We start from the raw sequence: 14,414 nt of genomic DNA, 5'->3' as shown, positions 1-14,414 counted from the left end.
AGAGGACACACTACGGGAGAGAGGAGACACAAAGTTAGTGATGTGTAATGGTGGCATATAGAAGCATAGGAAGAGAGGAGAGGGGAGAGAAACTCAGAGCATCATGGGGCCCCCCAGCAGCCTAGGCCTATAGCAGCATAACTAAGGGAAGGCTCAGGGTCACCTGATCCACCCTAACTATAAGCTTTATCAAAAAGGAACGTCTTAAGTCTAATCTTAAAGGTAGAGAGGGTGTCCGCCTCCTGAACTGAGACTGGGAGTTGGTTCCATAGGAGAGGAGTTTGATAGCTAAAGGCTCTGCCTCCCATTCTGCTTCTGTGGACTCTAGGAACCACAAGTAGACCTGCACTCTGAGAGCGAAGTGCTCTGTTAGGATGATAAGGCTCTATGAGGTCTTTAAGATACGATGGAGCCTTGTCATTAAGGGCTTTGTATGTTAGGAGAAGGATTTTAAATTCTATTCTGAATTTTACAGGGAGCCAGTGGAGAGAAGCTAATATGGGAGAGATGTGATCTCTCTTGCTACAAAACCACTTGGGCACTCATTCCCATATACACATGTACAGATAGTATATACTCACACCCAAGTGATGGATCATTCAGTACGCACATTGATCACCATCTGATTTACAGAAGCAGTAAGCACTGTAAACAGTAACATGGATTTTTCTGGATTTCCATAAAATACATGTGCAATTTATTCACCTTTTAGAGTAAAATCAATGTAGTTCTCTGGATGCAAAACAAATTTCTCTCACAGTCGGTATGAAAACACAAAAGGTTGCTATTGATGCATGGTTTAATCTCAGAGAAATGCTGCTGTTTCTCAAGGATATTGGCAGGGCTTCAGATTTATTTATACAGATGGAAACAGCTGATTTATATTTTGTGTAAAAATCAGAAGTAAACTTAAGTTTTGGGCCGCTTTATATTAGGCAGGCCCCCTCCCTGTCTACTTTTAAGTCTTATTTGAAGACCTACTTCTATTCATTGGCGTTTGACCAGGAATGACACTCTGTCCGTAGTGTTAGTGTTTATATTACTGTCTATAGCTTTTTATGTGTTGTTTTTATATCTGTATGATATGTTAAGTGCTTTGGTCAGCTGTGCTGTGGTAAAGCGCTATATAAATAAAGTTGAGTTGAGAAGTTTTGATTATCTCAATTTTTTGTTAAAGTGCAATGTGTATTTAGGTGTACTTGACATTTTCTTCTGTAAACCAAAATCTAGCTAAAGAGCTACAATACACAAATAATAACGCAATAATAATAACAAAAAGACCTCATTTAGTTCAAACTGGCAGTTATTAATATTGATGTATATATTTAACAGGAACATACAACTTCTAACTTGTCTTTGCCAAGACAGAGTATCTGTGTGTGTGTGTGTGTGTGTCAGTCAGGCATATTAGTGCATGTCATAGCTTCACTCATTGTTTGTTTGTGTTTTGCACTGTACATGTGCTACATTGCCAGTTAGGAGGAGCATTATTCTCTGAACATTTCTCAGAGGTGTCGCCATGAAGTCAGCACTCATCAAAGGGTCCCTCCTAGGAATTTCAGCCAATATGATGATGTAATCGCCTCCACTTTTCTAAAAGGCCTTCCCACAAGGTTTTGGAGCCTGGCTGTGTAGAATTGCACTCATTCAGCCTCAAGAGCATTAGTGTGGTTGACCAATGATGTTAAGCATCTCGTTACATGATGGGGAACATAACCATCTCTAGTAATAATTTGAATGTATGCATTTATTTTTCCCCAAATTGTTGAAACAATCCATCTGACACTGATTTGATTTTGGATGAGGGCTTTAAAAATGTCCACTTTATTTAAGGTCTACATAGTAAAAGAGAGATAAAGTGCTCTAAAAAAAGTCATCTTCATTGTTTGTTTTTATGGGTGCTGCTCGCTGTAAGACTTGGTTTAGAATTTTGTATCACACACAGATACCTGCACACCTAAGGGTGCTTTGTGTAAATAAGCATGCCTGCACCCTTGTAGGGAGGTCAGAGCATCCATCCATCTAGCCCTGCCTAGGGTCATCACACACACACACACACACGCACAGTTTCACAACTTCACACACCCACAAAATCTTTTTTTTCTGTTTTCTGTCCATATTTCTTTCCCTCAAACACACACACACAAACATTCCTCTTCTACCCTGCAGCCATCATTTAGTGGTTTGTGTTCAGAAAGTGTTTTGGATGTGTAACACTAGAAATGACAAGACACAGGAAGACAGAACACTGTCCAGAGGACTCTGTGTGTGTGTGTGTGTGTGTGTGTGTGTGTGTTTGTTTGTACCACTCTAATGTATTTGAGCTACAGAGGTGGCAAACACCTGCAGAGTCATGCTGCTCACCCCTTGATGTCTTTGTCCCCTGTATGCTAACACAGATATGCACACACTAAATGTTGGATTTGGGTTTAATAAACAAAACAGCTTTTAGTTGGTTTATTTTTTATTTGATGAGAGGAGAATAGATAAAAGCATTTTTGTTACATTGTATGACTCTCTCTCTTTCTATCTCTCTCTCTCCCTCTCCAGAGAGCTTGCAGTACTTTTGTCTCTTCCTGTGAGCAGAGCTCTCATCACCCTCCCTGATGATTTCTAATGTTTAGGGAGGGACAAGAACAGAACAGATGAAGCTTTGGATGGATGGATAGGCGACAGAATGAGGGAACGCAGCAGAAAGGTAAGAGGGACAATGCAGAGGTAGGTGTCTGTATTTAAAAACACAATGACGATGTTTTTTCACTGTTTTTAGTTTTTTGTTTGTTTGTTTGTTCATTTCAGAAAAGTTATTTAACCTCTTACATCTTTTGGGTAATTTATTACGAACTCATGCTGTGCAGCCAAATATTGTCCATACCCAGATTTTATTCAGGACTCTTCTGGTGATCCCAAAGTTTCTAATGGTATGAAATATTCCTGGCTGAATTTTGTGGGAAATGTGTTTACGCTGAAGAATAAGACATCTCAGATATCTCAATGTGGCCCATCTGACAAGCTGTTCTCATGGTGTGTACTGGCTCCTTCAGGGAGATGACACTGTCTAACCCGATTAGTGAAAACAGCTGTGTGGATGAACCAAGACTTGGTCTGGGCTTTAAAGTCAAAGTCACTGTCACTTGGTCCAACCATGAAACTGAAAGACAGTAAAGAAATCCTGAAGTGAAGAGAGGGCGTTTGAATGTAATTTCATTTTTATATTGGTTTATTTACTTTTTTTTATTTTTTTTTAACATATATTTAGCATTTAACAGATCAGTTAAAACAAGGACTCAGGACTAGAACACTTACATTTGACTTAGATCATAAAAACAAGTTTTTAATCTAATCATTTTTGGTGAGCTTGTGGATGATATGTGTGATTTTAATGTTTGAAATTTATCAGACTCTAAAAAAATCTTTATGCAGACTCTAAAAAATTATTCAGTTGACATTATTATAGAGTTTCATGACATATGTTTTACAGACTGTAAATTCCACTGGGACAAACTGATTTTAGCTGTATGGATACATTTAACTTGACACTTCACTTTGATAAAGGTAGGCACACATCAGTTATATAAAATGTTTACTGGATAAAAGTATAGAAAAACACTGAACATTTCCACATTTCAGTCACATGGTTTGGATTTAAGAAAGATACATGTCACAGACGTGAAAAGTCTAGGCAGGAAATAAAACATTACTACTTAAATGTATTGCATACATTTCCTGTACAAATGCATATGCACATACATAAATACACATTTAAATATAAATTAGTGCATTTACATCATAAAATAAGTATGTAATGGTTAGAAGTTGTATTTACCATCCTGACCATCACTTAACATTTCACTTTCTCCGTGTGTGTTTGTGCGCGCACATTTGCGGGCGTGTTAAAGCTTTTAGTGGGACAGAGACCAAGCAATTCCTCTTCTCTAACTGTCAGAGAGACCTCATTTTCTCTCTGATGGTTGTTCTTGTTTTTGCCAAACACACACATATGCACACATCTTTGAGAGTGCAGGTCCCTCCTGATTTGCCCTCCCTACTGTACACACAACCACCCTCTGCCCTCACACCCCTTTTATGTTCTTAAATATTGATAAGTAGCTTTGCAACATTAATATCTTAGATGGCTTACAAGAACACTTAAATAAAATCTCACTCACCCTGCTGCTTCCTCCCCCTCCCTGCCTCTTCGCCAGCCTCTCATTTGTTTTTCATTTCTGTAATGCGTTTGTCTGTTTGGGAAGTCGAGGGGGAGCTGAGGGAGGGACAAGAGGATTAAAGGGAGTGTGTGTGTGTGTGTGTGTTTGTATAATGAAAGTGGGTACTCAGTTTTTGCATTTTACAGACATTTTTACAAAAAAGGTAAACATAAAAGAGACAATAAGGTGGTATGTTTCACTGGAAAAGTTTAGCATACTACAGCCACCAACTGTAGGTTTACCTGATTGGCTGGCATGTGTTGGTTAAAATCAAATATAGTTCTTGGCTAAAGCTACAACTTAGCCTGCATTCAGTGACTGTAAAACTGCTTACTCTGTACACTGTTTTGGGGGGGGGATTAATCAGACTTGTTCACCTACACTCCACTTTGAGAAACTGTTCATCTCATTTTAGAAACTGAGGGAAGCTCCTTTTGCTTACAGTGGGTAACACTGATTTGTTAACACTAAACCCATAGTACAGGGTGACTGTGTGTGTGTGTGTGTGTGTGTGTGTGTGTGTGTGTGTGTGTGTGTGTGTTCCTGATTTAACCCCTGCTGAAGTCCTGAGAGACTGATAGAGAGTTTTAAAGGGATTAGAGCAGGATTAGGGACCAACTGGGAGGGATTAGCCCCCCGACTCTTATAGCTGCTCACATAGCAGATACCAGACACACAATACAAGACCTGACACATACTGTACATGCAAAGAGCCACACACTTGTGCCCAGTGAAGTCTGGACATAGTTTTGTCTTGTCGTGTGAACCAGCAAGCCTTACACCTCCATAAAATGTTTTCTTCGGGGAAGGGGAAAAGTGACGTGTGTGTGAAAGAGAAAGGGTGAATGTACATTTACTAAGTTCACCCTGGAAATGAGAAATTTCTTTAAGGCCTCATTTTTGAATAGTGAAGTGGTTAATTTGACATTAGCATTAAATCTTTATGCTCCAGAATTACACAGATCAACAAGGACAAGTAACTGCACCAGACATTTTCAAAATGTACATATGGTTCAAGGTCACTTTATTTACTTTCAGTAAACTTTTTAGTGCAGTAACTTCAAAGTCGAATCACTTTTTAACAGATGTCTAAAAATAATTTCAGAAACACTCCACATCTTGGGCTTTATGTGAGTACACACACGCACACACACAGATGAAAAAGCCCTCTTGACCGCGTATTTACCCGAGCACAGCTTCTTCCTTCAACAAGACAAATATTTGGTCCAGAGCCTTTTCCACTTGTGTTTGTGTACTGTGTGTGTGTGCGCAGCACAGAGGTTCTTCCAGGGGAAGCCAAATGGAGAAGAGTGATAGGCCGATGTACGGCGAGGTTCATCAAAGTCATGGCGTGCAACAGCACTCATTTTTCATTGGCTGAGGGGTCCTGTGCACCTGCAACCTGCAGCAGCCAGCCCACCTGGGAGAGAGAGGGAAAAAGAAGAATGAGAGAAAGACTGTGACAGAAAGAGAGTAAGAAACAAGCATGAGGAAGAGTCACTGGAAGAAACCAAGAGCATGAGAGAGAGAGAGAGACACTGGTGGTTGGGACAGTTTGAACGACAGCGTTCTCCCTTTTACATTTCACACCCGGACGCTCCTTGCACTGCCGAGGGGAGGAGGCAGGGAGGAAGTGTGGTGGAGGTGTGTGTGGTGTAGGTTGTTTTGCTCAAGGGAGAAAGATGGGGAGATACATTTTGAAGATGTTATTATTATACGTTTACCTTGTTTTGGGCTCACAGGGAGACTAAAAAAGACACAAACACACACACACACAAAGGAACTGTGCACACACAGAAAGCACCTATACATATGGCCACATGTACTACTGTAGCATTCACACACCCATGGTCATGGAGTCAAACCCACAGCCTGCTTCTTCATGTCACTTCAAATCAAAGGTTTTAGTCATTCTCGTCATTTTATCCAAATCAGATAAGGCACCCACACTGTCTATAGTATAAACAAAATATGTTCCCCTTAAGGTTACTTTATATTTTGCTTATTTAGTTACAAGTAGTTCTGTTCTTGTGAAGGTCTGTCAGACCTGTAAGTGTCCCATCAAGCTGTGATGTTCCGATGACACCAGCTCTGATGTGAGTCCAGTTTTGTCATAACCAATAGAAATGATGACCAAACCTATTAAATTAATACCCTTTCCTTTAATCTTCCCTGATGTCACTCACTTAATATAATACATACATCCACTACATACATGGTGGTATTCTCTGCACAAAGTTAAAAAATAAGTGAAACATTAGCAGGAATTCAGTTTGTGTGTGTGTGTATGTGTGTGGCAGGGGTGTGTCACCTGCAGCAGGTTGAGGTCATCATAACTGTATGATGTCCATCGCGCCTGTCAACACACGTTTGATTGTACACTCACCTCGCCGTTGCCGCCGGCTATAGGAGCCCAGCGTCTGTCCAGTATACTACACGCTATACTGGACCCATCACTCAGCCACTGTCACACAGACACACACTCACAGAAACACATACACATGCAGGTAAAGACACATAAATACACAATGTGACAGAAACACATACACACGTGGTCCAGCAGACACCCATATCACTGACACACTCCTGCTGCTTGGGTTCAAATATACAAACTCTCACTCACTCACAACAGACAGCCTACACTGGAAATGAAGCTAATCCATCACACACACACAGCAGGCATCATCACCTTCACAGCTCACCTACTATCATTGTGACATCCATGCCTTCTGGACACTAGAGCTGCTGTGATGAATTCATAAATGCACATGTGCGCACACACACACACACATATTCATGTACAGGTGCTGTGTATAAGCCCAAAGACAAGAAAAAAAATTAACTTGTTTTCTTTCTTTTAACTTTTAAGTCCAAACTAAATCAGACAGTTTTATTCTGAAAGGCTTTACCACACAGATTTTCAAAATACTACTGCTAAAATAACGACCCAAATTATACAAGATAAAGGGAAACTGTAGTTCGTTATATTTTGTCAAAACAGAGCTACTCCTCTGTCAAACATTTAAATTATTTACTTAATATTCACATTCCTGTATGTTCTAGATGATTACTGCAGCACTGTAATGTGTTGGCTAGCTAATTCATATACTGTTGGGTGGTTAAATAATAGGCCAGTAGCTACTAGAACTTTTAAATAAATTTAATGCAATAGAAAGGATGTTTCCTTTTACAATATAGTGAAATGGAAGTTTAAAATAATCTCAAATGAAAATAGTAAACTACCTCCAAATGGTACTTAATTATTTAACTTGTGTAAATGTAATTAGGAACTTTCATCACTGAAGCACAGATGTAATTAATAAAATCAATAATAGCTGCATTTCATTTAGGTGTTCCATTGCTGGGCACTGCCACTGTGCATGCTGGCTCATGATGCATGACTCACTGGGACAACTAAATGGAAGAGAGCCATTGTTAATGATATCACTTTCATCTGTCTCCTTTAAAAATGCCCTATTATTTGTCTAAATAAAAATTCTTTCAAAGCTGCAACCGAAACACCACCCAAAGCTGTGACTGATGTATAATTCAAAAAAAAAAAGAACACCAAATTCCTCAGAGAATCGCTGGTGTGTTTGACAAATGCTCGCTGGTAGCGCTGCGGTGTCGTCCAGCAGCTAGCTGAAGGCTACGGCAGTGTTGTTTCATGGCTCTCTTGTTACTGGGCTGTAAATTCAGGGGATGGCTCCTGTCTCTGTGTATCGATCCAGTCCGTCACCTTGAACCTCAGTATTGACACATGGGGTGACACTGAGCAGGGAAAAGCGGCAATTTACCGACCCTCAATTATGACATTCATAGATGATGTCACAACAGGGGCATGGGCCTTTGAGAGACGCACACACACACACGCACACACAGGGTTTGTCAAGGGACTGAATTCATTTGTTTGTGCTTTATACACCAAAAACACACACCAAGCACTTAATTGCACCCTGTGTGCTTGTGTGTGATTTTGTTTGTGTATGTGCACACTTAGAGTATCTCTGTCAGTGTGTGTATGTATGTGTGTGCATCACCTCTGACAGCCAATCTAATGTCTGCTGCCCTCTTGTTCCCTTCACAGATGGTTCACTGGACCATGTCATTAGCAGAATACAGTCTGCCATTATATTGTCATATTCAATACAACATATTAACAGTAGGCGAGCATGAGGCAAAACATTCTGCCATTGCTGTTGAAATCTCTGTCTCTGTACCATATCTATCATCTAGTAAAGCCAGGTGGGAGTCATGTAATTACTGTGCAACAGTCAGACAAGTTTAATGTTCTTACATGTTCAGTTTTATATTGGTCGCATATGCCAGTAATAATAAAAGTGCTGAGCTTTAACATAAACTGTAATCAGTCAGTTTTGTGACTGGGAACATCTCTTTAAAAAAAACCTGAAAATGAAATTGTGTCAATTTCCTCAACGGTGACCATGTAGAAGAGCAGACCTTCAGCACAGAGGAGCACTGTTACTGGCTTTCAGAAAATGGCACTGTATTCAGTAAAAACAAAGGTTAAAAGGTTAAAACCGATCGCTGGAATAAATGTAACAAAAGTGACAATAGGGCTTCTTTGTTGAATGTGGAGAAACTGAGTAAAGAGTGCGCTGTGTCTTATAGAAAATAAATCTACACCTGAATACATTTTTTTTTAAATGATCAAAACCACTCACTGGTTCTACTGGGAAAAGGTGCTGCTCTTGGGTTATTGCTCAAACAAAACAAGACTTTTGAAGCTGTCACCTTGGGCTCCGGGAAGTTACAATAATAATAATCATTTAAAATGTTTGGTTTTTTTTTTTACATTTAGGCCAAATTATTAATTGAGAAAATAGCCTGTAGATTAATTGATAATCTTAGTCCTGTTGTAAAGGCATTACTATTATTATTGGGCTATATATTTAAAAAAAAAAAGCATCTTTTTCAGGCTTACATACTGTACACGACTTACAAGACTTTTAAGATAATTAGGTTGAGCGCCCACCACTCATGCATGCACTTCCAAAGTTCTTAAAAGAGTAAATGATTCTGATTTTGAGAGCCATCCGTTTGCTTTAAAATAATTATGATCTTTCAGTGACCCAACTTTGGGTCCTGACCTTCGCATGAAGTACACCACTATATTGCGTTACAAATGGATTTCAAATTGAAGCCATATCACATGTCACATATCTGATTCACTAAGTAGTGGCCAGGGGCCACCCAGCCATCGTTAATACTGTATTCAGAATCCATTGATGAGATCATGAAAAACTGTGTGTGTGTTTTTTGTGTGTTTGCCCTCATAAGACTTGCCTTGCATGTCCTGACACTCATAAATACACACACACACACACACACACACACACACACACACACACACACAGAAAGAGAGACATATCCCCAGGGCCTGAGGACTCAGTGTTGACCATTGAGGATGTGGGTCAAAATAAGAGGGCAAAGAAAGAAAGGCTCTTAACAGTGCACACAGATGGGTCATAGTAACACACATACTTTGGGAGGTCAGGGTTCACCTGGAGAAGCTCTGGTCGCTGTCCATCCATCAGTTTTATTACTGAGCCATGTCAAAACAGTGAGTGGATGATTGGTGATTTGGAAAAACAAGTAGACAAACGGTAAAAAAACAGAAAATTATTTTAAAAAAATTATAGTAAATAGTGCGGCGTCCCCAGACATGTGCTGAAAGACTGCGCAGACCAGCTGGCTGGAGTCTTCACCAGGATGTCTAGCCAGTCTCTGGCCCAGTCCACTGTCCCACCCTGCCTGAAGTCGTCCATCCTAGTTCCCCTGCCTAGGAAACCCAACATAACCAGCCTCAATGACTACCGACCAGTTGCACTCACTCCAGTGGTGATGAAGTGTTTTGAGAGACTGGTACGGGGACACATTGTCATTCCTCCCACCAACATCTGACCCACACCAGTTTGCATACAGAGCAAATAGATCCACAGAGGACGCTGTAGCCACAGCCCTCCATGCTGTGATGTCCCACTTGCAGCATCAGGAGAGCTATGCACGGCTGCTTTTTGTGGATTATAGCTCCACATTCAACACCATCCTCCCCCACAAACTGGTGGACAAGCTGGTGGACCTGGGAATTCCATATTCCACCTGCATAAAGATTAAGAGCTTCCTGTCTGGATGCAGCCAGAGGGTGAGAGTGGGCCCACACACATCCACGGCTCTCAGCCTCAGCACAGGTTCCCCACAAGGCTGTGTGCTGAGCCCCCTGCTCTACACCTCTGTACATCCACGACTGCACCCCACACACCACGGCAAAACCACTGTAAAATTTGCTGATGACACCACGGTGGTGGGGCTTATCTCTGGGGGGATGAGACTACCTACAGGGATGAGGTGGAGAGGCTGATAGTGTGGTGCAAAGAGAACAATCTGCTCCTTAATACCTCAAAGACTAAGGAGGTTATTGTCAACTTCAGGAGGAAGAAATCTGACATCTTGCCACTGTATATCAGCGGGGACTGTGTGGAAAGGGTGCTGGCCTTCTGCTTTCTGGGAGTCCACATTAAGGAAGATCTGACCTGGGGTGTGAATACCCCTAAACTGCTTAAAAAGGCCCAGTAGAGACTGTACTTCCTAGTGGTGCTCAGGAAGAACAACATCTCCCAGAGACTGCTGGTGTCCTTCTATCGGTGCCCCGTTGAGAGCATCCTTACATACTGTATATGTGTATGGTACAGCAGCAGCACAGTGGCTCAGAGGAAAAAGCTCCAGAGGGTCATTAATACGGCCCAGGAGATTGTCGGCTACCCTCTCCTCACTCTGGAAGAACTACACAGTTCCCACTGCCCCAAAAACCCCAGAACATCATTAAGGACACTTCACACCCAGGACATTCACTCTTTGAACTGCTGCTGTCAGGTAGACGGTTCAGAGCAATCAAATCAAGGACAACTAGACTCAAGAATAGTTTTTACCCAACAGCAGTTACCACACTCAATGCTGCTAAAATATAATATGCCTATGTGTGTGAGGGGTCTGTTGTTTATTTCATTTTTCTAGCGGTTAAGTTTTTTTTTTTATATGGTCATATTTCATATGTTATATTTTTCTCTATTGCTGTACCGACTGGAGGTCGCTCTTAAATTTTGTTGTACGTGTTAGTGGCAATAAAGGATTATCTATCTATCTAAAATACATTTTCTGTGTGCACTTTGTCACTTTTGTTCTTTGCAGAAACTCAGATGGTCTGCATATATCTGAGTGAGCATGTCATACAGAAGGAGGTCTTTCTGTGTGTATATATATGTCTGGCTCCCCTTATTTCCCAGAGTTTTCCCATGGGAGAATGGCAGACATTTTGTCCTGTCACTCCCCTGTGCTTTCTTCCCCTCGTCTCCTGTCCAATAATGACAGCTTAATTTGCCAGCCAATTACACCTGAGCAGTATTTAAATGAGCCAATCAGGACTTTTGACAGGATGACTGCTCACTCCAGTTAGCTCTCAGAGACAGAGGTTGATTTACTCCCTGGCTCACTTCTGAGCATACCAACAGTATTTTATTGTACTCATTTTTTTCTGACAGTACTGTGTACTGTACTGACAGTATGGGTACATAGTACTGAAAAACATAAAAAAAGATAATGCTATCTTTCTTTTAATTAAAAACATAGTCTGTGTTTTGTGTCAACAAGTTGCACCCTTCTGTCATTTTGGAGTTTAGGCAGAAAACTGTGTAAAAGGAAAGGAGACGAAACAAAACTCAGGCAAAGTGAAACAAAATGAAGAGAGACTGACAAGAGTGGACTTTAATCCCCTTTTGTCTCGTGTGTAAATAATGTCTAAGCATCTCGTTCTGCTCATTTGTGTAATGGGGACTTTACAGAGACTCTGGTGGGGTTAGATGTATAAATGAAGAGAGACGTGTGTGTGTGTGTGTGTTTGTGTGTGTGTGTGAGAGGGAACTGACTGTGCTTTTCCATTTCTAGAGACACACATTTCGTACGAAAGGTTTTGGCATACAAATATCTAAAAGTGTGTTTTGTATATACTCACTATACAAGTAGCATCAAAGTGTGTGTATTCTTGTACTTGCTATATAGTGAGGACCAAAAGTATTTTTTGCTACAGAGTGAGGACCTTTTGGCTGGTCCTCACTTTGTGAAACATTTTTTTGAGGGTTAAGTTTTGGTTTTAGTGTTCAGGTTAGAATTAGGTTTAGATTGGGGTTAGGTAAAGAATTATGGTTAGGTATTTTGTTCTGATGTTTAGGGTAAAGGGCTAGGGAATGCATTATTTCTGAGTGTCGTCACAAAGCTAGTAGTGCGTGTGTGTGTGTGTGTGTGTGTGTGTGTGTGTGTGTGTGTGTGTGTGTGTGTGAACACTCCTTGATTAAGGCTCCTCCAATCTCAGCTGCTTCTTGCTTCCCCAATGTCTCTTCCAATAAGCACAAACACGCACAAACATTATTCATCCATGCATTGACACACATTAAAATCATAGCCATAGCCATATTGAAAATTGACTTTTAAATGTATGACCTGACCTACAGTACCTTTTTGTCACCTGCAAGAATTATTCTGCCTGATGAGTGTGTAACATCATCGAACAATCAAACTCTCCTGTGTGCAAACAGAAAAGAACCTGTTTATGGGGAAATTGGTAAACAAACAAAAGAGACAGAGGGGAAATCAGATGGCTTATATTTTATGTTTGTTAAATATTTTTCTAGTTAATTTTATTTTTTGTATAATTATATGCTCTGTTAATACTGCTCATCAGAGATTCATGGCCATAAAAGTGAATGATGGGAGAGGTGGAAGAAGTTTCATGAGTCAAGAATAAAAAAGCAAGATAAGAAGGCTAAATACAAAAAAAATAGACAATTAGAGAGAAGTGGGAGAGAATAATAGTGAGAATTGGAAGCTGAGACAGAAAGACATCCAAGGAGATTTTGGCAGCGGTCCAGTCATCATGTTGAGTAAATGATTTGACTCTATTATCAAATTGAGGGTTAAAGACTCAACTGTGTAACTGCGACACACACATAAACACTGTTGTTCCATAATGACATCTGGACACCTCTGAGTCAGGGCCCACTGCACATAGAAACACATGGACCCACACACACACACACACATGTGGAGCAACGCATGCTGGTCTATCCCAAGAGTGAGTGGCACCCCACTGTACGACTGACAGCATCCTCCATTAACTCCATCACACACAAAGTATATGTCTGTCTCTCCTTATGTCATAGACTTACACACACAGGAGAGGGGAGGAGAAGGGGATGAGACAAATGGCAAGAAGATAAAGAACAGAGAAGGGAGTGCAATGAAAAGTCTAAATGAAAAGAAAGGAATGGAATTAGGAGGGAAGGAGAGGATACAAGGGGAAAGGGATTAGAAGGTCAAGAGAGGAGATAGAAAAAGCAAAGGAGAAGTGTGGATATGAAAAGGGTGAGAAAAAAGTATAAAACAAGATAAAGAAAAAACAGATGAGAAGAAGGAAAGGAGGGGAGATGAAAGGCAAGAAGGAAAAGGAAAGGAGACAAGAAAATAAAATGAAAAGAAGGAAAGGGGATGGGAGGACGCAGAAATGTTACAAAATACCTGAAGATAGCAGAAAGAGGAAATGAGAAGGGGAAAAAAGAAGCAACAGAGAGGAAATAAGATGAGATGACAAAAGAGGAGGAAGGGAAATAGACGAGAAATAAGGCAAGAAGAAAAATAAAGTAGGGTAGAAGGAAAAGGAGAAAAGACAGTATTAGAATGGAGAGATAAGAAGGAGAAGAAAGGAAACAAAAGGAGTACGGAAAGGAGGAGAATTTAAAGCAAGGACACATGAAAACATCCCGCAACAGAAAAGTGAATGGGCCTAGAGAAGCACAGAATTAAAAAGTTAAGCAAAGATGAAAAAGCCAAGTTGAGCAGAAAGGGAGAAGACAAGCAAGCACATCGAACATCTCTTCTTTGTGTTCCATCTGCGTCGGCGTGATTGCAAACAAAACGAGCGTCGGCAGCTCCGTTAGTTAGTTAGTTAGCAGGGGAATCAGTGAGTACTTAGGCCCCAATTATCCACTAAATCTGCTTCTCTCTCTAAATGAGATTATTGCAACACACAGAAGCTGTGTCTCCCATTGGGTTCCATTAACTTTGATTACTCCTCATTATTTACTTACAGCTCTGCCACTGTTATTGCTTTTACTCACGCTCACGCGCACACACACA

At 40.6% G+C, this 14,414-nt stretch overlaps 1 protein-coding gene and 1 long non-coding RNA gene across 3 annotated transcripts in view; both read left to right on the top strand.

Moving 5' to 3' along the window:
• The window catches only part of LOC109960696 (uncharacterized), a 92,658-nt gene that overhangs the window by 54,325 nt on the left and 23,919 nt on the right, over positions 1-14,414 (top strand). For both annotated transcript variants that reach the window (XR_002275038.1, XR_002275037.1), the window contains one exon: positions 2,551-2,698. This is a non-coding gene — a long non-coding RNA (uncharacterized LOC109960696). The remainder of the gene's footprint in view (positions 1-2,550; positions 2,699-14,414) is intronic.
• Positions 9,942-14,414, top strand: part of skor2 (SKI family transcriptional corepressor 2) — a 35,849-nt gene continuing 31,376 nt past the window's right edge. The window contains exons 1-3 of the mRNA XM_020601003.1: positions 9,942-10,094; positions 10,219-10,374; positions 10,635-10,767. Of these exons, the coding sequence (XP_020456659.1) occupies positions 9,942-10,094; positions 10,219-10,374; positions 10,635-10,767 (442 nt within the window). The remainder of the gene's footprint in view (positions 10,095-10,218; positions 10,375-10,634; positions 10,768-14,414) is intronic.

Source organism: Monopterus albus, unplaced genomic scaffold (assembly GCF_001952655.1).
Source record: "Monopterus albus unplaced genomic scaffold, M_albus_1.0 scaffold50.1, whole genome shotgun sequence".
Classification (NCBI taxonomy): domain Eukaryota; kingdom Metazoa; phylum Chordata; class Actinopteri; order Synbranchiformes; family Synbranchidae; genus Monopterus; species Monopterus albus.
This window is presented reverse-complemented; position numbering and strand designations above follow the sequence as displayed.